This window comes from Muscardinus avellanarius (genome assembly GCF_963383645.1).
Source record: "Muscardinus avellanarius genome assembly, chromosome: 5".
Taxonomy (NCBI): Eukaryota; Metazoa; Chordata; class Mammalia; order Rodentia; family Gliridae; genus Muscardinus; species Muscardinus avellanarius.
This window is the reverse complement of record NC_137790.1, coordinates 114,276,221-114,304,061: the sequence shown is the minus strand read 5'-3', so window position 1 is coordinate 114,304,061 and position 27,841 is coordinate 114,276,221. Positions and strand designations below refer to the sequence as shown.

The following is a 27,841-nucleotide window of genomic DNA, read 5'->3' as shown; positions in this document are numbered from 1 at the left end:
GGCTGTATTCTAAGGAGGTGCCAAACTCCTCGTTTATACATACCATTCTGTCATTTAATTTCTCCCATAAACTTCCACTTAGCTATGGCAGTGATTCTCAACTGGGAGGGAAAAGAGTATGTGACCCCTCCAGCCCACCAGAGAAGCCGATCAGAATCTTTGGGAAAGAACCTTTTATATGTCTTCCTTCCAATTCGCCTACCTGATTGCAAATCACTGCATATAATTGCAGATGTCATTAGTTAGGAATATGTTGTACAGGTAGTCTAGAAGCAAAGGAATAAAAAAACACCAAAAACAAAATAAGAATGATATATGTGTGTGTGTGTGTGTGTGTGTGTGTGTGTGTGTGTGTGTGTGTATATATACACTAATATATCTTACTATATATAATCATTCTTCACACACACACACATATATGAAGATTAAGACATGTAAGTGAATAGTTCTTTTTTCCAGGTTAAGGGAGATTTGTGTTAAGTCTCATTTATTTCATTTTATACCATTAGCCTACCCGAAAGCACTCCTTTCTACTCAGTTCACAAGCCTTCCTATGGAAACCTTAGAGAACCCCACAGCAAGACGGGGTCACCACTGAAATGAGTGACTATCTTAAAGAATCCAAACTTGTATCCAGCAAAGTGATTATCATGGGATCTTTAGAATTCGCCGGAATAGTTGAAGTTCTGAATGCTGGCTCCATGACTGGCAAACCAAATCTGTTATCTTTTATGCCTTTAAATTTGGTGGGAAACTGAGAGGTATGCGATTCTGTCTTTTGAAGATCCACCTTACTGGGTGCAATGGAGTCTTTAAAAGTCACAATGACAAGGACATGCTTGTCTGGACAGTTGACTCCACAGCGCTTTGAATTTTCTTTCTAGTACCTCGGGTTGAGTTAAAAGCCTAGGATAGGAAGTACTAATGGGATTCTCTGTTTTATCTGTAGACTGCAGCCGAATATGTAAAATCTCGACTCCCAGAGGCCCTTAAACAGCATCTTCAGGACTACGAGAAAGACAAAGGAAATAGTGTGCTGTCTTACCAGACCATCCTTGAACAGCAGATCCTGTCAATTGACCGAGAAATGCTAGAAAAACTGACTGCATCCTATGATGAAGCAGGTACGTTCATTTTTAATAAACACACCACACACTTTTTTCCCCCCTGCAAAATGTATGTATAGATCTTGGATAAATTTAGACCTTTTTCTGAGGTAGGTTAAGGGCAAACTGAATTCAAAGTTATATAACATGGATTAATAGTAAGCTTTTTCTCTGCAGTTTTAGTATCAAAACTTTTTCAGGAGATTTCTCAAAATAGCTCTTAAATATCAAATCTCTATAAGTGTTTGCTATTTCTTTTCTTTCTTTTTTTTATTTTTTTGTGGTTCTAGGAATGGAACCCAGAGGCCTTTTACCTCCGAGCTACACCCCCTGCCCTATTTTTTTTTTTCTCTTTATTTTGAAACAGTGTCTTACTGAGTTGCAAAGGGCCTCACTAAGTAGCTGAGCTGTCCGCAAATTGCTATCCTCCGTTTTCAGCCTCCCAAATGCTGGGATTACAGCGTGCACCACCACACCCGGTTCCCCCTTGACATTTTAAGACTGAATTCAGCTTGTTGTTGTTGTTGTTGTTGTTGTTTGTTAGCAACTCAAATGAAACTTTTCCCCTAATGCCACAGAGATTCGGTTCGCTGTATGCTGTGAGTTCATACCATCTGAGTGGGCTAATTAATGAAATTGTGCATAGACCTTCCTATAACTCCATTTTTATCATTAGTCTGTTAACTAACACCCACTTTGAATGAATCTGGTGCAATATTACATGAGTTTATTTAAATATTTAATGAAACTAAATCTATACTGCAGATATACCCTGATTAAATTTGCTATACTTCTCCCTCTACCAAAAGAAAAGAAGAAAAAGTATAGGGATATTGGTATTGAATTGTTAAATGTTTTGGTCTCTCTCTCTTTTTTTTTCTTTCAGCCAGCCTTCTTTTCTCTCTCTCTCTCTCTGTGTGTGTGTGTGTGTGTGTGTGTGTGTGTGTGGTGTGTTCAATGGGAGATTGAACCCAGGGATATTCTGCTTCTGAGCTACATATCCGGCCTTATTTTTATTTTTGAAACAGGATCTCACTAAGTTACTGCATACTGCTGGCCTCAAACCTATGATCTTCCTGTCTCAGCCTCCCGTGTACTGGGATTACAAGCATACATCACCATGACCAACAATGGTCCCTATTTTAATATCAGGAATTTCTGTTTTTATTTCCACAAATATGTTTTTAGGATGCATTTTATTTTCTTCAACATAATGTAAACAATCTCAATGCTGACATTCTTAACATTGGATTTTGAGCTTTTATAGCAAAGAGAAGAGTGAAATTAAAGAATAAAGCCAAAACATGCTGCTTTCTAGTTTTTCTAGTTAGTAAGCATTTCCCATTTCTTTTGCCCTCTCTAGCCCCTACACGTGTTCTCAAGCAGGACTCACATTTCTAGCCTTGCTTAGGACATCTCTACTCTCTCATTATCATTGAGACTTGCCTTTGCTTTGATTAATTTCCAGGCACAGTGGCTTTCTTCTGTTGTATGGATAATTATTTGGTCTCTGTATTTGTCTGGATTTTAATGTTCTTCTTTTAGGGATTGTATTCATCTTCTCTCATATACTTGATGGAATAGAGTAAGATTGCAATCAGCCTCTATCTAAACATTTAAATACTCATAGCCTCTTAAGAGATCATAGAACTCACATATTCCACCTATTTTTGCCCTTATACCCATTTTATGGTGAGAAAACTGACACCCATAGATTTACTTGAAATAACAGTTACTTTTGGGGCTGGGCTCCTAATCTCCTGATCACTAATCAAGCTGTGCTTTCACCACACTAATGCAGCTTCTCAATTGTTTAGTGAGCATTTGTTACATACTGAGCCCTGGACTACAAGGCAGTTAGGAGAAAGAGGAAATGGTATGAGAAAGATGGGGGTGGGAGGATATACTAGCTGTAGAAAACAGATCTTGTTTCCAGTGTAGCTAGAGAGCCAAAATTTACATGTATGGGCTGTAGAAGAAAAATCCTAAGAAATTTGAGACTCAGCACACCCTCTAATATTGAAATGCAATTAAAGACTGAGCTGTGGGGTCAAAAATAGTGCACGTGGCTCAAGTTTTGTATGCATTTCTTTAGGGGAGGACATTCTAGTGAGTGAAGGGGCACAAGTAATACCAAGGTGGGAATGAACGTCAGCCATAACCTCCCGCCACTCCATCTTTTCTTCTTCAGGGATAATTTTCCACTCTTCTGAACTGTTGGTAAGCATCTACTGGTCCTCAGAAGTGTACATGTATTTGCACATGACTGTTAAGGGAAAATACTTTGCTGCAGAATTTATCTATAAACTCTGCAGCATGGCTTGGCATGGTGGCTCACACCTGTAATGCCAGTGCTTAGGAGACTGAGACAAGAGAATTGCAGGTTCAAGGCCAGTCTCAGCAACTTTGGGAAACCCTCAGCAACTTAGGGTGATCCTGTTCCAAAATAAAAAAATCAAAGGGCTGGGAATGTAGCTTGCCACGGGGTTCCATCCCTACCATGCCATACCAATAAATATCATACAATACACATGCAAAATAAATTCTGCTGCAGAAAGCAGTGGAAATAAACAGGATTACGAGTTAAAGAATTTATGTTCTAGGTCCTCCCTCTAGCTTAATTCTGCTGTGATCTTCATCGAGTTAATCTCTTAGAGCCTCTCTTCTTGTATAAGATTGGGTAATCATTTCATAGAGTTATTCTAATAATAAAATATATCATGCTTGGAGGGTGCTTAGGAATCATACTGCACTTGTGCCTGGTGAGAACAGATCTGGGTCTTATCTCTCCCTCCAGCCACTTGGGACGTAGTGTTTGGGAGGCAGACAGAAGGTTTACAGATGATTCCCAGGGTCATTGAGAAGTGAAGTGGCTGTCTGCCATCATCCCTCTGCACTCAGTCGGCCTGTGGGCGTCCCTGCAGGAACTGGTGCGGCAGCAGTTGGGGGGGTGTGAATGGATGGGTGAGGGTCACTGTGTCTTCTCCTCTTAACTCACCTATTAATGATTTCAGTCAAACTGGGGGGTGGGGGGGGAATAAGAAAGGATATTGCTATTTAATAGAAAAAGATTCATCACAATAACAAGAAATTAGAATAGAAAATTGGCAATAGCCTACAATGACATGAAATACAACCCTCCTACACTGAAACACTTATTTTTTATTAACTGCTTATCTTCCTTTCATGCTCTCCAGTGTTGACTTCTTCATATTCTGAATTCAGCTCTCCCAGTTGTAGGAAGAAGTTGTTAGCTAGAAAGTATCCTACTCTCTAGAGAGGTTCATTTGTCTTTAGTACTTATCCACTGATACCTCAGCCTGAGTGATTTAATGACAGTTCTCACCATCTGCGACTCCTAAACTTCTAAAATTTAATGAAAAGAAAAGTCCTAAGACACTTGTCTAAGAACATTGGCTCCGAACTGCCCCTGCTCCCACATTTCTGTTTTCCTTCTCCCCGTGTCCTCCCTTCTCCTTTACATACATAATGAACCTTAATGTTCTGCCCATCCACAATTAAACTGTCCAGAAACTTGAAATTCAGCAAAGAACAGAAAGTAAGCAAAAACCACGTGTGTGCAAGCAGGTCACATCTGGAAATTTGTGAACGAGTTCATACAATAGATACTGTTAGTCCTCACTAGAACCCATAAATTTTTATCTTATGTAGTTCTCACTAGTTAGGTTATATTTTCCAGTGTAATACTTTCTTTTCAAAATTCTATTTCTGAATTTAAGTGTCATACTTTAATTGCAGAAATAAGTAAATGGTGTAGACTAGTTAATCAGAGAATTATTAATAATCTTCTCATTTTAGACATTTTTATATATTTCCTTCATGCTAAGAATTTTTTAAATGTGGTTGGTATCTTCTAATTTTATGTCTTGCTTTCTTTCCTTGACATTATTACATAAGCACTTCCTCATTTCATTAAATCTCCTTTGTGTAAGAGAATTTAATGGCTATGTAATATTCTACCTGAAATTACTGCTCACTAAATATTCTCCTATATTGGACATTAATATTTTTGTTTTGTTTTGCTACTGTGAATATTATTGCAAAAATTATGGTGTGCATTTGTCTGTGTTCTATATTAGAGAATAGACTTCAGGAAACATAGAGTTTAGAATTAGAATTATAAAGCTGGGCGTGGTGGCGCACGCTTGTAATCCCCGCGCTTGGGAGGCTGAGACAGGCGGATCTCACAGGTTCGAATCCAGCCTCAGCTACTTAGTGAGGCTCTCAGCAACTTAGTGAGACCCTGTTTCCAAATAAAATATACTAAAAAAAAAAAAAAAAAAAGGTCTGGGAATATAGCCTGGAGGTAGGAAGCCTCTGGGTTCCAACCCCAGTACCACAAAAAAAAAAAAAAGGATTAGAATTATAAGGTGGGAATAAGAGAAGAAACTTTAGCAGTAACACTGAGAAAAGCCAGGAATGAGAGCAAAGAGGAATCCATAAAGCAGCTCTCAAATCCCCAACAGTGCACCGTACTCAAGGGCATGCCAGCATTCATGCACTCTACAGTATAGAGTTGACATCAGTGATCCTCAGGATGGTGACCTTGAGTCACAAAATACTCAATAATATTCATTATACTCTGTATATAAAAACAACCAGAGTTTTTGTCCATTCAGGCTGCCATAACAAAATACAATAGATTGGGTGGCTTATAAAAATAGAAATTTATTTTCACAGTCCTGGAGCCTGGGAAGTCCAAGATGGAGGTACCGGCAGGTTCAGTGTCCGTTGAGGGCCTCCTTCCTTGTAGACAGCTGGCTTTCCCCCATAATGTTATATGGCAGGGGTGAGGGATCTCTGTGAGGGCTCTTCTCCCATACTATAATGAGGCCACATTCCATCATTGTGGAGATTGCATTTTAACATATAAATTGGCTAGGGAGGGGAGAGCCTACACAATTAAACCATAACATCAGCTTTTCATCCAAATGTTTTAAGCTCTGATGATTATAAGAATAAAGATATTTTGTGAAACTGAAAAGGAAGCCATGGAACCCAAAGACTCATATTCTTTTCCTGGCTCTGCTGCCGACCAAATATGTGACTATGGTACTTTGCCTAAGTCAACAAAAATTCCCACAGCCCATTTTCCTATAAACTGACGGCCTGAACAGGCCGTCATCAGTGTCTTCTAGTCCTGGAGCTACACTTCTGGTCTCTTGATGACGGGAAGCTCTGTTTTCTCAAGGTTGCATGAGCTGTGGGCTTTGTTTGCCCCATCGCCCTTATCTTCTCTGACACAGCCCACGTGAGAACTGCTAAGGAGACAGTAGCTCAGCTTTAAGCATCTGAACATGAATATGCCCAGGCATACTTTCATTGGTGGGATGGAGTGAAACCCTGCAAGTCAGACAAACCTAGGTTTTGGAAGAAGAGGATGTGAGCTATCATTCATGGATCCTCATTAAGACAGTTTAGACTCTTTTATTAGAATGTATTAATGCTAAGAAAAATCTGGAGTAGGGAGCAATGGACAGTTTATATTTCATCTATTAATGTTTTTTATCTTAATTGAGGTAAAAGTCCATAGATATTTTAATAGCACAGAGACATTTCCAAGGAATGCATTTTTTATTTCATTCCTTGAAAATGAAAAAGAAGTCATAATAGCACATTACACTGCCTCGGAAAGCATCACTGAAGTAAATATTCTTGTCATCATACACAAAGGTTAAAAGGTTGACAAGGACAAGGAATCTTTCTGCATGTTATTTTTATGCTAGTATATTATCTATGTTTTGGTAAGTAATCTCAAACTTTTTATTTTTCTTTTCAGTTTGGACATGAATAAATAACCTCCCTTTTCCCTTGTTAAAGATAAAGTGGTATGGTTTGCAATGCCTCTCGTTGGTGGAATTATGAGGAGAGAAGGCCCATTTATTTGAGAGTAATAGTTTCTGTTGCAGATACAAGAGCCCTAAACCCAGGGAATGGTAGGAATCTAGAAACAGGAGTAAAGATCTGCATTTTACCCCCTTTGGGAAGAGCTGAATCTACCTACAGTGTGAAGAATCCCAATGGATGCATCTCGCTGCGTACTTTGCAGTTGTCACCTATGTTGCTGCATAGATCTCCTGTTCCGTCATATTTATTTGGAACTCAGTTAACGCTGGGGACCTGCACCTCCATTTATAGGTGTCAGACAGTCACCTACAGCTTCCCCAGGGGAGGTGAGAAAGGAGGAGCAGTATTAATTTTTCAGCCCTTGCTTTGTGATTCCTTGATGCAGCTCTACATTAGACATTCCTGAGAGCTGAACCTACACAGAGCTCTCTGCCACAAAAACACACTGAGCGCTATAATGTACTTTTTTTTTAGAGAAAAAGCTTTTAAAAAGGCCGAGGAATGTGCTGTTAGCAATTTAGGACGTAGCTCAAGGGTTACCACCTATTGAACTTATACCTCTTAAAACAGATGATAGCTGAAAGTTCCACCTGTGTTTTAATTGAGCCAGTAATGTCATAGAAAGAAATCAGTGATCTCAAAAGGAAAGCCATTTACTGGCCTAGGAAAGAAACTGAATGCGCATCCAGAAAACAAACCCAGGAGAGTGTCAATTATTTAGGGCCCTTCCAGGTTCTCTAAGAATATAAAGAAATGCAGTGAAAGGCATTTGCAGGAAGTTCTCTACTCTAGTAGTGAATTTCTCAGTATGTTTTTCAAATGGGTCCTAACAGAAAAAGTGACGCTAAGTTTTCTTACTTCATATCTTCAATCAGGACCCCTTGTCTGGGCTCAAAAGAGATCCTCTCCAGGGGCTCACTGGCGGGAACTGAAGGACGGAAAGGAAGAGAAAAACAGGGACTCGAAAGAAAGTTATGAAGGAACGTCAGTATTCACTTAGTAACTTCTGTCGCCAGCTTCCAGTTTTCTGTTAAAAAATTAAATTTATTTATTATTTATTTATTTTAATTTTTTATTTTAAATTTATTTTCCCTTATAAGAGTAATATAAGTACAAATAGAATGTCTTTCAAGTATGGCAAAAAAGGAAAAGGCTAATCTCTGATCCTACCACTGAAACATAGCTACCATCTTTAGTGTATTTACTTGTAGTTATTTTTCTCTACTGGGTTTTAATCATTTATGCCCAATTTTGCATCTGTTTAAAAAATTTAACAACTGAAATGCAATCATACTTATTCATGGACTTAGAACTACTCATAAATGCAAGTTGTAACAACTAGACTGTCCTTGAGTAAGTGCACTGCAGTGACCATGCCTATAACCTTTTCATATTTTTAGCATAGTTATTCTTTTTTTTTTTTTTTTTTTTTTGGTGGCACTGGGGTTCCTGGAAGCCCTTCTAACCTCTGGGCTACACTCCCAGACCTATTTTTTAATATATTTTTTAAATTGGAAACAGGGTCTCTTAAGCCAGCGTGGATGGCTTCGAACCTGTGCGGTCCTCCTTGTCTCCGCCTCCCAAGCGCGGGGATTACAAGCGTGCGCCACCACGCCCGGCCAATAGCATGGTTATTCAGATTTCAATTCCTCTAGCCATGTAGAATCCCTAAATTTGGGGGGGCGGTGTTAATCTATGGAAAAATGAGAATGGCAGTATTACTAACAAAAATGTAGGGGAAAAAATGTAGTCAGTTATTAGCTATGTAACAATAGAAAAAGAGGAGGAATACAGGTCATCAAAATTCAGTTACAAACTGAGAATATCTTTCTGGCCAATACCTTTTATTTTTTGGTGCTGGGGATTAAAACCCAGGGGCATGAGGCATTCTACCTCTGAGCTATACTCCCAGCTCCCATGATGATTATGATGATGATGATGATGATGATGATGATGATGGTGGTGGTGGTGATTATTGTTTGATACATGGTAATTTTACATCACATTGAGGTATAGAGGGGCAGGGGGCATTCTACCTCTCAGCTACACTCCAGCCATCATTCTTCTTCTTATCATTATTATTATTATTAATTATTATTGTTTGGCACATTGTAATTTTACATCATTTTGGGGTTCAGAGTGCCAGAAAAATACATGCACAGGACTCCTGGTGGGGTTCTCCCTCTCACCTCCTCTGTGCATGTTTCTGAGATTAGAGTTGGTAATTTTTGTGTTCATTTGTAGCATTATTTCAGCTCTTACATTCTTTATGATTACATCCCTGTCCCCCTTCTTCACTTCCCTAACCCCCCTCCGTCACTCCTTTGGGGTCTCTGCTCTTCTGATGTTGCCCTTATTCCTGAATATCTCTTTAGCTTCTACCTATAAAACATACATCTACTCATCTTTTGAGACTGGCTAAACTTGCTTAGTATAATATTCTCAAGTTCCACTCATTTTCCTGCAAATAAAGTAATTTTGTTCTTCTTTATGGCTGAGTAAAATTCCATTGTGTATATACTAAAGTTTTGTGATCCATTCACCTATGGACGGACACCTAGACTGGTTCCATAATTTGACTTTTGTATATTGTGCTGCTATGAACGTGGATATGCATTCTACCTCCAAGCTACACCCCCCACCCATTTTTATCTTTATTTTTTTTAATTACAGTTCTGAAGATGGAAACCAGGGGCATACTACCTCCAATCTACACCCCCAGCCCTATTTTTATTCTTTAATTTGAAACAGGGTCTCGCAGAGTTGCAAAGGGCCTCTGCAAACCTGATCCTCCTGTCTTGGCCTCCCGAATTTTGAAAGTGTCTCCCTAAGTTACTGAGGGTCTTTCTAAATTGCTCTGTCAGCCTCAAACTTATCTCAGCCTCACAAGAATTGGGAATAGAGGAGTGTGCCACCACGCCCAGCTAATAACTGTCTTTTAAACCAAGATTATTTAAATTTCAGTAATAGCCGGGCATGGTGGCGCACGCTTGTAATCCCAGCATTTGGATGGCTGAGACCAGAGGATCGCGGTTCGTGGACAGCCTCAGCTACTTAGTGAGGCTCTCTGCAACTCAGTGAGACCCACCCGGTTTCAAAAATAAAGAATAAAAAAAAAAGTAGGGCAGGGGGTGTAGCTCGGAGGTCAAATGCCCCTGGGTTCCATCCCCAGACCTGCAAAAAAATAAAAAATAAAAAATAAAAATAAAAAAAATTTAAAAATAAATAAATAAATAAATTTCAGTTATAATTTTTTACTTTTATTTTTTATGTCACAGGGTTTTGCTTTTTTTTGTTGGTTGGTTGGTTGGTTGGTTGGTTGGTTTTTTGGTGTTACTAGGGTTCCTGGAAACCCTTCTACCTCCGGGCTACACTCCCAGACCTATTTTATATATTTTTTTTTTTTTTTTTTTGAAACAGGGTCTCTTAAGCCAGCACAGCTGGCTCTGAACCTGCGTGACCCTCCTGTCTCTGCCTCCCAAGCGCGGGGATTACAAGCGTGCGCCACCACGCCCGGCTGTCACAGGTTTTAAGAAGCAAATTATCTTTTGGTGATGGGGACAGTAACTAAACAAAATGTCTTTGCCATCTACAAAATAAACAGCTGCCTTCATGGCGGTTCACAGGTACCCAACCCACACTGTGGTTCACAAGCCACGGGGGAGGCTTGTGACTGTGTGGCCCTTCTCTCCAGGGAGAGAGCATGTGCTTGAGTGCCAGTGTGTGTGCATGCACATACCTATGTTTTTTGTGTGTGCTCGTGTGTACCTGTGGTGGGAGGGCAGGGAGACAGCTGGGAGAAACAGGTAACTCAATTTGGACAGCAGAATGAGTGGTATAGAGAACATCAGAGGAGGAAGAAATTGGGTTTGGGATTTGGAAGGAGTTCTTAAAGGAATCAGAAAACCATGAGAAGCCGTAAGTCTTGAAATGTCCACCTTGAACTGTAATGTCGGCCGCATTTCGAAAGGCTGGCTCTGAGAACTGCATTTTTCCTCTTTGCTTTTGTGACTACTTATGTGGATCGCCTCCTCTCCATCTAGTGCTGCCCTCTGAGTACGTCTAAAATTAGTTTGCTTTAATTGGCTTACATTAATGTTACATTAGCATTGTCTGTTTGCTTATAAGATACCAACATAGAAAAAGAAAATGATAATTCAGACTGAATCTTGTAAAAGTGATGAAGTTTTTTTTCTTTTCTTTTAAGCTCACATTCCCAAACTTTGTAATTTTTATTTTATTTTAGTAGTACTAAGGGTGGAACCCAGGGGCTTTCTACCTTTGGGCTATACTCCCAGACCTATCTTATACTTTATTTGGAAATAGGGTCTCATTAAGTTGCTGAGAGCCTCACTCAGTAGCTGAGGCTGGATTCGAACCTGTGCGATCCTCCTGTCTCAGCCTCCCAAGCGTGGGGATTACAAGCGTGCACCACCACACCTGGCTGTAATTTTTAAATAGAAAACTTTATATCGTCTCTAAACATGTATTAATCCAAGTTTTGGGAGGGGCAGAATAAAATTTAAAATTTTAAAGAACTTTGTCAAGCTCACACTGAGTTTGGACTTAGGAAGAGCCACCCCAGTGATTAACTTGAGGTAGAGTTCGGTTTCTCTTTCTAATCAAGCTGTCGTTGTTTGCCACAAGGGAAGTAATGTTCCTAGCTGTTTCTGATGTAGTATTTGATTATAAGAACTGGAGAAAATGTGTACACTTTAAGGAAAATAATTGAGACAGGCGGTCACAATTTAGAGCGGGTTGGTGGCCAGAGACAGGATGCCGGTGCTATCCATATCTCTTCCTTTCCATGCAACCAGGATTTTGTAACCTAAATCTGTAGACCTAGTGTGAATGCTTGTAATAAATTTAATGAGATCCAAGTTAATAGTGAAGACTTTCAGTTCACACAGAAAAGATCATTTTTTAGGTGCCACAGTCTCTGCTGTATCCTCTGCTCGTAGTAGTGGGAGGTGAGCAGAACGGGCCTCCTGGCTGACCCGCAACTCTCAGGATTCTGATCATAGTTCAGTGTCATTTCCCAAGATACGAAATTCCATCACTAGACACCTGAAATCTCATCTGGTAAATTGCCTCACAAAACACAGTTTTCAAGCCACCTTCTAATGACCAGAAGAATTCTCTTTGTGTTTCTTAATGAAGAATTCTCTTTGTGTTTCTTAATGTCCTGGTCGCAAGGCTATGTGACATGGGCCATTTCTGATGAGGCTGACTTGATGAAGAATCTCTGCAGTATATGGCCTTGAGAAGCTCCTGAATGAGCCCTATGGCTCTGAGATCAACCCAAGGGAACGCTAAGTCAACTGCAGAAAAGTCACTGTTCATTCACTACAAACATTTACTGTGTACCAGCTTCTGGCGAGTTGCTGAGAGTCCAGATGGGGAAGGACAGTCGAGTTAGAGTGTGCGTCCTTTGAATTGATTGTTCATCTTTGACTGCTATCTCTCTGAATGCATCATGTAAGATCTGTGTCTTTCTTACCTGAGTTGGGGCTTTTTATTCTCTCATCTCAGTTTCTCTTACTCAAAGAGGGAGGTAACACAAATTACTTTTTTAATTTTTTCGTGGTGCTGGGAATTAAACCCAGGGGCATTCCAAGCTATACCCCCAGTCCTTTTTTTTTAAATTTCTTTTGTTTGTTTGTTTGAAATAGGTGTGGTGTTGCACACTTATAATCCCAACATTTGGGAGGCTGAGACAGGAGGATTGTGCAGGTTCAAAGACAGCCTCAGCTACTTAGTGAGGCCCTTTGCAACTCAGTCAGACCCTGTTTCAAAACAAAGAATAAAAAAAAAAAAAAATAGGGCTGGGGATGTCGCTCAGAGATAGAATGCCCCTAGGTTCTATCCCCAGTACCAAAAAAAAAAAAAAAAAAAAAAAAAGAGAAGAGAAGAAAATATGCTAAATGAGATCTGCCAGTCTGAAAGTCAAGAGTTATATGCTTTATCTCATTTGTGGAAGCTAAAAAGGATATAAGAATATAAGAAACAATATCTTCACTTATCTTTAGATAAATGAGGAGAGACCAGTAGAATAGTGGGAAGGGGAAAGGGAGGGTGAAGTGGAGTGGGGCAGAAGGAGAGTTGAGGAAGGAAACAGTTCAGATAATGTCTGTCCATATATACTTGTAATCCTAGTACTTGGGGAGCAGAGACAGGAGGATCACAGGTTCACAGCCAGCCTTAGGGACTTGGTGAAACCCTGTTTCATAATAGAATAAAATAGGCCTGGGGCTATAGTTCAGAAGTAGAATGTCCCTGGGTTCCATGTGTACCAAAAAAAAAAAAAAAGTGAAGTATATCAGCGTGGAATAATTGCATTTGCAAATAAAATGCAGGAAGGTCTAGGGCTCAAAGTACAATTAGAGATGTTAATGGACCCATTTTGCTATTAGTCATTTAGGCCTTTTCAGTTGACTGTAGCTCCTTTTAAAGCTACCCCTGTAGGGGAAATCAGTATTCCAGAGCCACCAAAGAAAATGAGTTTGTCTAAAAATAGTTGCTTGTTGACAAGATTTTAGCAGATTTTCATTTTCTTTTTTTGGTAACATGAAAGCTTTATAAAATGAAACAAGGTCAAATACGACAGATGAGTCAAATCCACTTGTAATCTGTAAATCCCTGACTAGCTCCAGTTGTGCTAATTTTTAAATGAGTACTTTGAAGTGATATTCTTAGCATTACCTTTATCCCTGAGTACTGGGGGGCACTTGGTTGATTTTCATAGATTTTAATCAAAACAGTGTTTGCTGGTGCCCACTGGTTTCTACTTACTAGAATCTCAAGTTAAGATTCTATTTTGCCCGCCTTTTGTTAGGAATTATTTTCTAACCATGAAAGTTGATTTACTATAATATTCTTTCTTTCATAGCAGTGATTCCTATCAGGGGCAATTTCCTCTTCTACCTCCATGGGACGTTTGTCTTCTCTGGAGGTATTTTGGGTTGTCACCACTGAGGGGGGAGAAGTGGGAAGGAGAGCTGGTGGCATTTAGTGGACAGAGCCCAAGGATGCTGATAAACATTGTACGATGTAAGGACAGCCCCCACAGCAAAATTTATCTGGCCCAAAATGTCAGTAGTACCAAGGTTGAGAACCTACTGTAGATGGATAGTTCCCAACCTTTGTGGCATATTAAAATTATTTTATAGACTGATGCCCAGGCTACATCCAGACCTATTAGATTAGAATTTCTTGAGCAGTGGGACCCAGGCATCAGTATTTTTTAACTTTCCCCAAGTGACTCCGGTACTCTGCCAAGATTGAGACATGACACTTAAGAGAATAATTTTTTAGAGGCAAGACTGGCTTAGACATTATCACAAATAGTTTTCTATTAAAGCACATGAAAGGACCTCATTAAAATGTGGTGTGATCTAATAGGCAATGTCTCATCACACTATTATATAGTGAAAATGAATTTTTAATAACTTGTTTGTTCTCTAATACCCATGCTTGAAACTCAAAAACTGCTGTTCTCATTGCCATGCAGGAACTTTGTTTCTCTTTGGCTCTAATAAAATACGTTCTTTTTCCTCCCAGCAAGTAGAGATAACATGTATTGACTGGTGTTGACCTTTAGCCAGTAACATTCTCTCATATAGCACTGGTGATTTGTCTTTTGCAGAGGTTTCTAAAGTGTCCTAATTACTTGATGAACAAGTATTTTTTGTTTACTTACCCAAAGTGATAGGTATACAAAGAAGCTTAAGTATTTTTTACTAATAATACTATATTAATATTTTTACCCTTTCATTCCTTTCTTCACTATTTCCTCTCACCAAAAAATAAATTTTAAAATTCAAGGACAGTCATTCTAAACTCTAAACAGATAAATATTCTCCAAGTGGTGTTAATGTATATTTTTCATTTTATTTTATTTAGATGCCTATGTTGATGGCACAGGATCTCAGGGAACCCCAAATAATTATAAATGTATCTCAAAGCTTTCTGACAGATTGAGCAACATTTAGTAAGATAATATATGGCAAAAACTATTCAACTTATGAAAACCAGCATATTCCAGCCTAGGAATTGAACAATTCAATTCAAAACAATCTTCCTCCAAATCTATCTTAAAATATTGGTGGAGACCAGTTTGTCAGACTCTGAAAGCAGAAGTTTCTTGGAAGCAGAGGTATTACTGATGGAGTGCCATGTGGTGTCTGGGCCATAAACCTGCTCATTACCTGGGCCCCACAAGCCTGACAGGAGACACCAGAGAGTAACCGTGATGGTCTGAGCATGGTTGGTCTGCAGAGGTTCATGTCCTGGTAGCCCGTTTTCCATGATGGTTGTGTTGAAATGGTGGACCCTTTAAGAGGTAGGGCCGAATGGAAGGTACTTGGGTCATTTGCCCTCATCAGATGTCAGCTTTTCATAAAAACCTATTGCAATGTAACAGAGCAAAGCTGTTTCAGGTTAAGAGAGACGAAGATGTGAGGCAAAGGCCTGGTGTCCAGTTTAGATAGAATATCTTGTACAAATAGTGCAGCAGTGGGCAACAGAACTAGGAAGTGTCAGAAGTCAGTAGGTGGTTTAGGATCTGTTGTACCTGTTGGGAAGATCTACTTTCAAGTTAGCTTTTTCATTCCTGTTTTTAGTGTGTTGGCAGGATTGGCTAAAAGATTGATCGTCACTGGGTCTGTTGGCCAGAGTGCCTTCACATGGGCCCATTAGCATAGGGATCAATTATGGTCAGAATTTTACATGGCAGTGCAGTGTTGAGAGGAAGTGTCCATAAGAGGCCATGTCCAGAGAATGGTCATTCCTGCAGAGCCAGGTATAAGCAGCATGAACTTGTGTTGACCTAGACTGTGGAATATCTTCTGTCAAATTCTGCTGGTAGAAGAAATCAAAGTCCTGCCCAGATTTAAGGGGAAAGAACAGAGACTCTACCTCTTTGAGAGAGGAGTGTCAAAGGATTTGGAACCTCTTTTTTTAATTGTCACACTGGGCTACCAGCTTCACTTCATTTCCTGTTTTAAATCCTTGAACCCGGCGGTCTGATTGGCTCCACCCATCCTATGGATTGACTCTGTGGGTCCTATCAGCTGTGAAGTTTCTTTTCCTCACTCCGAAAGAGGCAGATCCTCAAAAAAGAGTTCAGGATTGAGAGGGAAATCATGATATTTCTAGAGTAGACACTGCCAAGAGTGGCAACCACATGACCACAGGATTGGTGACTAGGGAGAACCTGACAAGAGAGAACAGAGAGGGTAGATGCCATGGGGTGACCAAGCTCATCGGGCACCCCTTGTTGATTTGCAGAGTCACGTGGAGGAGTGTCTGTAAGTGCAGGATCTGTTGAGAGCATGTTATTTGAGTTACTGATGTTTTTTTGTTGTTTTGTTTTGTTTTACAGTCCTGGGGATGGAACCTAGAGGCATTCTACCTCCAAGCTACACCCTCAGCCCTAATTTTTATTCTTTATTTTGAAACAGGGTCTCACTAAGTTGCAGAGGGCCTCGCTAAGTAGCTGAGACTGTCTGTGAACTGCAATCCTCCTGAATGCTGGGATGACAAGCAGGTGTCACCACGCCTGGCTCAGTCACTGATGTCTGTATGATGTTCACAGGAAGGTGAGATCTGGAGACAGTAGGTTAAGAAATTAGTGAGTGATATCAGAAAATCAACCATGTTCTTGAAATGGGAACACGTTTGACCTTGAGTGAAATTTTTAAAAAATGATAGAACCATCTCACAGCTGCTATAGATTTCTACCTTTTAGAAGCAGATGTTAAATATCAGATTTTCTTGGCTTTTAAAGTCTGTCTGTTCGAGTCAATAATTAAACACAGAGAATGAAATATCTTTCCTCTGAGATCCTCAAGCTGCTTAACTGATCACCTTAGCTTAGCTGAGCATCCCAGGGTAGGGAGCAAAGGGAAAACATGTTTCTAATTTGGTGTGTGTGTGTGTGTGTGTGTGTGTTACTAGAATTGGCAATAAAAAAAAAAAAAGAAATAGAGTGTTTTCTAATCTTCCTTTTTGGTTAGGGGAACTAATTGATGGGAAAGTGAAGTGACTTTCTCAGGACCTCAGAACAACTTGCCAGAATAGAACAGCCTGTCTTGAACTACCAAAGCTTCCCTGGGAGCAGCCATTTACACTCTACTAGCCTGCTTCCAGTGATCAGAATTGATAGCAGTCGTACAGTCAGCCAGAGATGTCTGTATGATTCTTCATGCTTGAGAAGAGGTCGCGGGGAACTGGTTCATAAGCTCGTTATACATAGCTCATCAACAGCAGGTTTTAAGGACTGTAACACTTTACTCACCATAATCTTAACTAGAAAAATATTTTCATCATAAAAGGGGAGAAGACATGAGTCTTTTATAGAACAGATCAAAGTCTGGGAAAGAAAGAGGGAAACAGACTGAAACAAACTGAACAATTCCATAGGAAAATCTGACAGCATGAGTATAAAGGTCTTCAGTGCTCCTTGTTGAAGTCCTGCCTTTCCTATTAATACCTGCACATTTCTCCTTCATCTATAAATCCAACGTGATAATCGCCCTATAAGTTCCTCTGTTGGTGGAAAGTCTTAGGAAAAGATAATATGAATATTTATTTTTCTTTTATTAATACTCTAAAGTAGTAATTATTCACCTGTAACAAAGCCAATATTTTATTTTCTCTTTCTTTTTTTTTTTGTGATAATAGGGATTGAACCCAAAGGCATTCTACCTCTGAGCTACACTCCAAGCCCTATTTTTAAATTATTATTCTTTATTTTTAAACAAGGTCTCACTAAATTATCTGAAGCGACTGTGAACCTGTGATCCTCCTTTCTCAGCCTCCCAAGCGCGGGGATTACAAGCGTCCGCTACCACACCTGGCTATGTTTTTAAAAATTTGATGAAATGCCCTAACAATATAAAGGGGGGGAAAAGGGAAAGTAATACTGTATGCATTTCAATGTGAAAAATTCAATGTGAAAATATTCAGGTACCAACAATACACTAGAAGTCAAATTCTTGCACTTCAGTGCTTGTTACATCTCCATAACTACAACAGGTGCAAGTGCAGACTAATAGAGTGTGTGTGTGTGTGTGTGTGTGTGTGTGTATGCGTGTGCACGTGGGGAATTGAACCCAGGAGCATTATATCTAGCCCTGTTTTATTTTTTATTTAGACACGGTCTCACTAAGTTGCTGAGGCTGGCCTCAAACCTTAGTCTTCCTGTCTCAGCCTCCCATGTACTGGGATTACAGCCATGTGCCACCATGCCCAGCAGCACAATGATTTTGACAATTTAAGCATGATGAATGGTGGTGCCATCAGGAAAGTGATTTTCCCAACATGCAAATAACTGTAAAGTTCTAAGTAAAACAAAAATACAAGCTCCTCTAATTTATACAGTGGTTACATTCCTGCAGAATTCAGGGCGTAATCTATTCCCAAAATACTCTGTTTACCAGCAGAACAGAAGGCTCCTATGATTATGAACAGCTTTTTCACCTCTGTTATTTGAAAGTTGTGTGGGATGTGGGAATGTCATTGTTTTGGGGAACTATCCATCACACTGCAGAATCTCTAGTATCCCTGACCCCTGCCAAGCACATCCCAGTTGCACCCACAGTTTAGGACAACCAAAAATGTCCCACAAATACTCAGAACGCCTCCATGTAGAACCGCTGCCCTAGAGTCTGGTAAATGAAGGTAAAGGATTAAATTCAGGTAAGAGACCTGAGTCTTTCTGAGTCCATTTTGAATGGTTTTTACTCAAAACATCAAGACCTACTGTTTCATTTTCAAATACTAGAGTTTTAAGACCCCGCAATTTCCGCATCAGCAGCCCTTGGAGTGATACACACACTGGTGTTACAATGAGGTTTTACTCCTTCGTTTTGTTCTGTATATGAAGATATAGAATTATAGACAGTGCCTGGTATGTATTAGTCATTCTGGAATTATTACTGGATAGGATTACTATTTACTAATGGGTAAACGTACTTGGGGATACTTAATGAAAACAAAATACTACAGTATTTAGTGGTCTTAGGGGACACCTTGCTATAATATCCCAAGGCTTGTCAGCAACTACATGAAAATGGAGTCTGCAAAGCCGGGCGTGGTGGCGCACGCTTGTAATCCCGGCATTCGAGAGGCTGAAACCGGAGGATCAGGGTTTGCAGACAGCCTCAGCTACTTAGTGAGGCCCTCCGCAACTTAGTGAGACCCTGTTTCAAAATAAAGAATAAAAAAATAGGGCAGGGGTGTAGCTTGGAGGTCAAATGTCCTTGGGTTCCATCCCCAGGCCTGGGGGGGGGGGTGTCTGCAGACTCTTTGTTCGTATCCTGTGTAAAAGAGCCAGTATTAATAAAGTCATTTGTGGACATAGAGCAGCTAATAGTTCTTCCCTAGAGCTTCATTGTTCTCCCAGGACAGGCTGCTACACAAACCCTGCTCCCTTGCCCCACCTCCATTCCCCCCTTTTTATTTTTACTGTTTATTTAATTTCACTTTGAGTCATTTCTTTCTTCATGCACAGGAGCAAATGCATTCTGACACTTTTTCAGGTCTCTTTTGCAAATTTTGTTTAAGATTTCCTTGGGGGAGGATGTACTATTTTTTCTAATAATTAATGTGTTAAAACAAGCTTTGCCAGGCATGGTGGTGCATGCTTATAATTCCAGCATGTGGGAGGCCGAGACAGGAGGATCGCGGTTCTTGGCCAGCCTCAGCTACTTATTGAGGCCTTTTGCAACTCAGTGAGACCCTGTTTCAAAATAAAGAATAAATATGGGGCTAGGGGTATAGCTGGAGGTAGAATGCCCCTGGTTCTATCCCCAGTACCGGGGGGGGGGAATAAAAACCTTCAATATATCAATAAATTTTATTCCTTTATTTAAAAAATACTTATTGTGAACCTAGTGTGCCTACTATGTGCCAGGCAGGCACAGTTCGGGGTCCTGGGAATCCATCTGTTCACAAGTTTCACAAGATCCCTCCACAAAGCCTCTTTGAAGTGGGTTAGGAGGAAATTGTGGAAGATAAGAAAGTGAAAACTTTCAGTTAAAGACAAAGTTTTCTTGCAATGTGCTTTAAAGGTTTGCAAAGAAATGTACAGTGGCCAGAGAGTTTGTGGCATGAGGTAGAGTGTTTTCTTCAAGATGGAAGAGCGTGTTAATGTGCAAATGGAATGATTCCCAGGAACGGGAGAGGTTGTGGGTGTGAGAGAGAGAGAACAGCGACAGACCAGAGCTCCTGAGGAGATGAGGGGGGCGAGGACAGGGGAAAGGGGCCAAGAGTGGTTTGGGGTCTGTGGGTCGATAGATCGACCTTGGAAGACACCTTGGGTGCCTCTGTTTGCGCCTCTTAGTAGAGTAGGTGAGATCATGGGTTTCCAGCGACGCCGGGGAAGGGGTGTTAGAAATTTGAAAAAAGAGGGAGATGGATGAAATAGTCAAGTCAGAATGAAAGACTGAATTATCTAGGAAAATACAGTAAAGATGAATTTAACCTGGGGTTAATAATCCTAAATTTACTTTTTTTTTCCCTTGGTGGTACTGGGGGTGGAACCCAGGGGACTTCTACCTCCGGGCTACACTTCCAGACCTATTTTATATTTTATTTGGAAACAGGGTCTCTTAAGCCAGCTGAGGCTGGCTTTGAACCTGCGTGATCCTCCTGTCTCAGCCTTCCAAGCACGGGGATTATAAGCGTGTGCTGCCACGCCCAGCAATAATCCTAAATTTAGAAAAATCAAAATTATGTTTACCAAGCACAGGCATAAAGTCAGAAGAGAGTTGGATTTAACCAGAGTTCGAGTTTTTCAGACAAGGAAACCAAGGGAGGACAAGGGAGGAGCCTTGCAGATGGGCAGAGCAGAGGAACGAGGACTTGGACGTGTGCTGGGGCCGCAGTCACAAGAACTGATGGAGTCCAGGTGTTGGTGAGAGTGGTCTGGCACTCTAACGGGAAGGAGGATTGCAAGCTTGAGGCCAGTCTCAGAAATTTAGCAAGACCTTTTTTTTTTTTTTTTTTTTTTTTTTGGTAGTACTGGGGTTCCTGGAAACCCTTCTACCTCCGGGCTGCACTCCCAGACCTATTTTATATTATTTTTATTTGGAAACAGGGTTTCCAAATAAACAACAGCGCTCGCGGCTGGCTTCGAACCTGCGCGATCCTCCTGTCTCCGCCTCCCAAGCGTGGGGATTACAAGCGTGCGCCACCACGCCCAGCTAAGCCCTTTTTTTTTTTTTTTTTTTTTTTTTTTTTAAGTAGAACATCCCTGGATTCAATCTCCAGTACCTAAAAAAAAAAAAAAAAAAAAAAAATCCAAGGTGGTTCAAGGAACCAAGTGGCAGCAGAGATTCTAGCAGATGGTTTATCTGGATGGTGATATTTGCAGTGTTGGAAAAAATGAAAGAGGTGCTAACCTGTTAGCAAGTGAATAAGGAGGTGAAACCAGGAGGAATGGAGATAATTGCCGAGAGAAGTGGGGCTTGGATAGTTGGACCATACCGGCTTCAGAGGAGCTGTGTGTTTGCAGGAGGAGGTGGTGTGGTGTGTGGTGTGGTGTGGTGTGGTGTGGTGTGGTGTGGTGTGGTGTGGTGTGGTGTGGTGTGGAAGCAGTATTGAGGAGCTGTGAGGAGCCTGCCCTGCTCTTAAATCCTTTGGTTTAATGTGTGTACATGAGCCAGGCGTGGTGGTGCACGCTTGTAATCCCGGCATTTGGGAGGCTGAGACAGGAGGATCGCAGTTTGCAGACAGCCTCAGCTGCTTAGTGAGGCCTCCACAACTCAGTGAAACCCTGTATCAAAATAAAGAATAAAAAGAAATAGAGCTGGGGGTGTAGCTCGGAGGTCGAATGCCCCGGGGTCCCATCCCCAGTACTGAAAAAAATAAAATAAAATAAAATATATGGGTATGAGAAAAATCATCACTTAAGAAGGCTCAGGAGAAGTGGTGTCCCCAGCCAGGCTTCAGTTAAAGCAAGACAAAGAAAATGTTTTTTTAAAAAGTAGGTTTTGAGCCGGGCGTGGTGGTGCACGCTTATAATCCCCACGTTTGGGAGGCTGAGACAGGAGGATCGCACAGGTTCGAAGCCATTCTCAGCTACTGAGTGAGGCTCTCAAGCAACTTAGTGAAACCCTGTTTCCAAATAAAATATAAAATAGGTCTGGGAGCATAGCCCGGAGGTAAAAAGCCTCTGGGTTCCACCCCCAGTATCACAAAAAAATAAAAATAAAAAATAAAATAAAATAAAAAGTGGGTTTTGTTATTTTGCTGATAAGAAGTTGTCGTGAGCCTGTCCAGGTAGTGCATGCCTGTAATCTCAGTACTTAGGAGGCTGACAGGAGGGTGGCAGGTTTGAGGCCAGCCTCAGCAACTTAGTGGAACACTGTTTCAAAATAAAAATAAAATGGCTAGGGATGTAGCTGGGAGGTAGAATGCCCCTGGGTTCAATCTCCAGTGCCCCCTCCCAAAGATGAAGAGGAAGAGAAAGAAATTGTAGTAGACACAGTGGGAAGATTGGGAAGCGAGTAGGGAAAGGAAAAAAAATGGGAAACTGGAGCTTAGGGGTATGTATAGAACCAAACTGAGATGAGGCAGTGAGGGAGGATTGGACTTTTTGCAATGACAGAGATAAACAGGGACATGCAACATGGTTATCTTTTGGGGGAACCCTGAGTATAACCTCCTTTTGGGGATTGCTGTCTGAGCTGGAGATTGCTGGTTACCCATCCTAATTTCTTGGAACCTCTGATTTTCGTTTGGACACAATGAATAAAAATGATTCCCAGCCTTCTTTGCAGCCAAATGTGCCCTCCTGGGACTTTGTATCACTTCCCAGGATGGAGACTGTAGGGCAGGTGTTAGGACAGTCACCTCCAGGGCTGGTATGCCTGACCTCCAGGACTGGGCCACGGAGGGTCATGCTCTGTGAACTCCTTGTTAGTCATTGACGAGAGTGTGCATACAATGGTGATCTCAAAGATTAGATGGCCTGTGGCGGACCTCATAGCCATCTTCGTCTGTGTAAGCACACTCGATGGCACTCACATGATAATCTCCTATTGATTATCATCCTATTGGTGCCGTAAAATAGCACATGAGTGTACTAGGCAAAGGAGCTGACCAGGCTACCAAGAGAGGCGTGAAAGGAAGTATGTGGTCCATTTGTAATAGCATAAAGTCAAACGGTCTACAGACTGAATAGGCAATAATTGGAATAAACTAAAGATTAAAAATCACTGGTAATCACCCAGCAGTCCACTGAGGATTAGTTGGGACAACTTCTGTGATTCAAAATAAAAGATTAGCTAGAAAAATAAAATGTCTAATAAGAATAACCTAGCTGGGAGCTGGGCATGGTGGCACACACTTGTAATCCCCGCACTTGGGAGGCTGAGACAGGAGGATTGTGCAGGTTCAAAGCCAGCCTCAGTTACTTAGTGAGGCTCTCAGCAACTTAGTGAGACCCTGTTTCCAAATAAAATAGAAAATAGATCTGGGAGTATAGCCTGGAGGTAGAAAGCCTCTGGGTTCCACCCCCGTACCACAAAAAAAAAAAAAAAAAAAAAAAAAAAAAGAATAACCTAGCTGGGTAAGGTGGCACATACCTGTCATCTCAGTACTTGGGAGGCTGGGTTAGGATGATCACAGGTTCAAGATCACCCTCAGCAACTTAGCAAGATTATGTTTCAAAACAAAAATATAAAAAGGGCTGAGGCTGTAACCCAGAGGTAGAATGACCTCCATGGCACAAGCCTGGCAGTCGGAGGTGACTGTCCTAACATCTGCCCCTGGGTTCAATCCCTAGTACTACAAAAAAAAAAAAAAAAAAAAGAAAAGAAAAGAAAAGAAAAAGAAAACATCATGAAATCTCTTTACTTTTAGATTTGGAAGATATATAGTTTATTTTTAATGTTTCATTTCATATATTATAAAAATGTTGAAGCTTATAAACTCAGAAAATATAAAAATCAAAAGAAATTAATTATTCTGTGTAAAGATGGTTACCATTTTGCCCATGCAATATATATTTTCAGAATCTCTTTCCTACATATATATATATATATATATGTAATTATATATTATTTAAACTACCCACTAATCTTGACTATTTCAATAATTCCAGTAAATTCCTATTTCTTACTAATCACCCATTTATTGTTAAGACCTCAGGTTGCTCTAACTTTTCACTGCTGATAACAATAGAAACAATTGGTCAAATCTAAAGTAAAAATTATGAGAAGAGAAATGAATAAGTGACTATATTTTGTTTTGTACTGTTATCGGTGCACTGTAATTACACATCATCGTTTCTGAGTGCTTCACACATGCACACATCACATGGTGTGTCTCCCTCTGCAGTCCATCACATTCCCCTCCCCCTTCCCTGCACGTTAGTGAAACTGGTTGTGATACCTTTGGATATCGTCATGGATTATTTGAACAGTTTCTCTCTCCTCTCTCTTCTCTGACTCCCTCCCCCAGTCCCCTTCACTATTCTAGTCGTCTCTCTCCTCTTTTCTCTGAAATTCCTCTTTTTTTCTATTTCCTCTCTAGCTTCCACACATGAAAGGAAACATTCAATCTTTGACTTTCTGAGACTGCCTCATCTCACTTAACATGATATTGTCTATTTCCAGCCATTTTCCTGCAAATGTCATAATTTTGTTCTGTATGGCTGAGTAAAATTCCAGGTAGAACCAACCCAGGTGTCCATCAACAGATGAATGGACTACAAAACTATGAGATATATACACACAATAGTATTCTACACAGCAATAAAGAAGAACAAAATTATGTCATTTGCAGGAAAATGGATGGCCCAGAAAACATTATGTTAAGTGAGATTAGCCAGTCACAGAAAGTGAAGGGTCATATGTGGAAGCTTCGGAAGTAATCTAGATACAAGAGGGACTTTAGATCAAAGGAGGAGAAACCCCATTGGAGCTGTGGAGGGGACCTAGGGGGGAATTAATGGAGGAAACCCTGCCATTGACATCTTGTACTTATGTGAAATTATCAGTGCCAGTCTCAATATCATATATGGAGAAGAGTAGAGAGTAGGAGGGGCTCACCAAGTGCTGTGTGTAGGTCACTCTGAACTACATTATGATGTGAGACTATGATATGCCGATAAAAGTATATTTACAAAAGAAAACAAGCATAAAAACAAAAATTATATATATTTATATATACACACACATACCACATTTTCTTTATCCATTCATCTGTTGATGGACACTGAGGTTGGTTCCATAATTTGGCTATTGTGAATTGCACTGCAATAAGATGAGTATGTATGTGTCACTATAGTAATGACTTCAGTTGTTTTGTAAAGAGATGTGGTATAGCTGTGTCATATGGTGGTTTCATTTAAGCTGATAGATAGACATAGATTTTTTTTTTGGTGTGTGTGTGGGGGGTGTTGGAAATTGAACCCAGAGGCATTCTACCTGTAAGCTACACCCTTGAGCCCGATTTTATTTTTTTTAATCAAAATGTTATTATTTTGTATTCAAAACCTTTGATATATTTACATTTCCAAATTATTATAAAGATCTTGATACTAATGTGGAGAAAATTTTATTCTTAACATTTATTTAAGATAATTTATCAGTGTTAAAATATTGTATACACTCCATAAATATCCTTAAAATTATTTATTTTTAAATGATAAATTTTGATTTTTATTTTTTATTGGTGCATCTTACTGGGGTACAAGATGGTAGAGGCATACATGCATATATCACTCATTTAGCCCTTCTCCAATTCCCACCCCATTCCCTCCTCCTCCCTCCTTCTCATGTTTGGCTTACTGATTGACTTTAATATGTTTGTGAATGTACATCATGTACATTAGGGAATTTCCCTTTTACCCCTTCCCATCACCCACAGCTAGGTCTCCTTATCTTCTCATCTATGGTTTCTCCCTTTCATCTAGAGTTCCTCCTCTGTCCCTTTTTCTCTCTAACTTTCGCATAGTAGGGAGAGTATCCGGTTTCTTACATTTTGTGACTGACTAATCTCACTTAGCATAATCCGATTTTATTTTTCATTTTGAAGCAGGATCTCACTAAGTTGCTGACAGCCTCACTACCATACTGAGGCTGGCTTCAAACCTGCGATCCTCTTATCTCAGCCTCGAAAGTACTGGAATTACAGGATGTACCATCATACCTGGCTTCTTAAGCCAATATATTTTTAAAAATTAAATCTGTTTTTGGAGTTCTCTCAACCAAGTTCTGTTTAATTGACTTGTACAATCAGAGTAGCTGAAAATATCTGGTTCCTGAGTCACACATGATGTCTGATACCCACAGAGAGTAGAACTCACAGAAGAGAGCTGCTCTGCAGTGTGTACGTCACTGGAATGTCAGTTTTACTGGGACTGTCATTTTTATTTAATAATGCATGCTAAGTAGTTTAGAATGTTAAATAGATGAATGGATGAATGAATGAATGAATGAATGAATAAGAAAAAATATGTAAATATATAGAAGTTATCTTTTCATAGAATGCTTCTACACTAGTCATTAAAAGGGTGACATTTTGCTTCAATTTTGTGAAGTTGGCACTGGTCATCTGAGATCATTGGTTTTCAATCTTTAGCGTGCATCAAGGTCACCGGAAGGGCCAGGCCCTACTGTACAGTTTCTGATTCAGTATATCTAGGGTGTGCTCTGAAATGTGCATTTCTAACAAGTTTCCAGTGGTGTTGATACTACTAGCCCTGGGTGATCATTTTGAGAAGCACTGTCCCAGATAATACCTGATGGATGTGGTTTATGCAAAAAGATGATCATGAACTTGGGCATTGGACAAACTACTGGTTTCAAATACGATGGGTAAGGGAGTTTCTGTTGCACTTAGAATTTGAAAGGATACAGGAGACATCAATGAAGAGTTGCCAATAACACTTTGGACTTGATTGTAACTTTTTTCACTAAAACCAACAGAAACAGTCTTTAACTGATTGGAGCAGAAAAAACTCATTGGAAGGCAGTTGGGTAGAATGCAAATCTTCTGGGATGGCTGGAGAATCAGGCTTGAAAATGTGCTAGAATAGAGAAGACCAGAGTTGTGAACTGCAGTTAAATATCAGCCCTAAACTAGTCCAATAGGGCTCTGCTTTTGCAGCTTCTATTACCAACATTTGGTGCTAGACACTTGATGCCATTGCCTCTCCTGAAATCTGGCTGAGAAGACTTCTTCTTACCCATTCCTGCAACCTTTCGCCTTTAGCTCTGTATTGAGAGTTTCAGGCCAGGAGATTTGGTTGGCCAGGCCTCTGCCACTTGCCACATCCTAGCTGGCAAGGGAGGTGGGGAAAGTGAGCATCTGGACTTTTCAATTTCTGTTGCAGGAGGTAGATTCTGCTTCCAACCAGTTATTAAATGTTGAACTATTCCCAAATATGTTATACAACTCACTGGAGATGGCTGGAGTTTCTGAGCATTGGGAAAGGGAGGTCAACACCATGACAATGCTGTTGGCAGAAATGTGGATGACAACATGGGAAACCACATTAGGAAACCACTTGGTGGATACTTGCCCATCTGTTATGGATGCATAAGAATTAATAAAAAGTGTTGGCAGTTCCAGGCAGTCACACTGGCAGAGACCAAATGGATTGGTTTAATGACTACCTTCATTGTCGCCTTAAGGACAGCTTGGTGATAGACCTGAGCAGTTCTGAGAGAACTTCGGTCTTGATGGTTGGCTTCATTCCGGCTCTAAAATTTTCTCAATGGCAGTGGAGGCAAGAGCTGGGGGCAGGGGCCTCTGTCAGTTGGACAAGCAGGAAGCAAAGAAGCGCATATATTTTGCAGGTTTCTTTCCAGTATTATAAATTGCTTCCTTTCTTCTAGATTAAACAAGGACAG

The 27,841-nt window shown here is 40.3% G+C and overlaps 1 protein-coding gene across 1 annotated transcript in view; it reads left to right on the top strand.

Moving 5' to 3' along the window:
- The window catches only part of PPM1L (protein phosphatase, Mg2+/Mn2+ dependent 1L), a gene marked incomplete at both ends in the record, with an annotated part of 299,492 nt that overhangs the window by 211,924 nt on the left and 59,727 nt on the right, over nucleotides 1–27,841 (top strand). Inside the window, one exon of the mRNA XM_080695487.1 lies at nucleotides 950–1,124. Coding sequence (XP_080551613.1) covers nucleotides 950–1,124 — 175 coding nt within the window. The remainder of the gene's footprint in view (nucleotides 1–949; nucleotides 1,125–27,841) is intronic.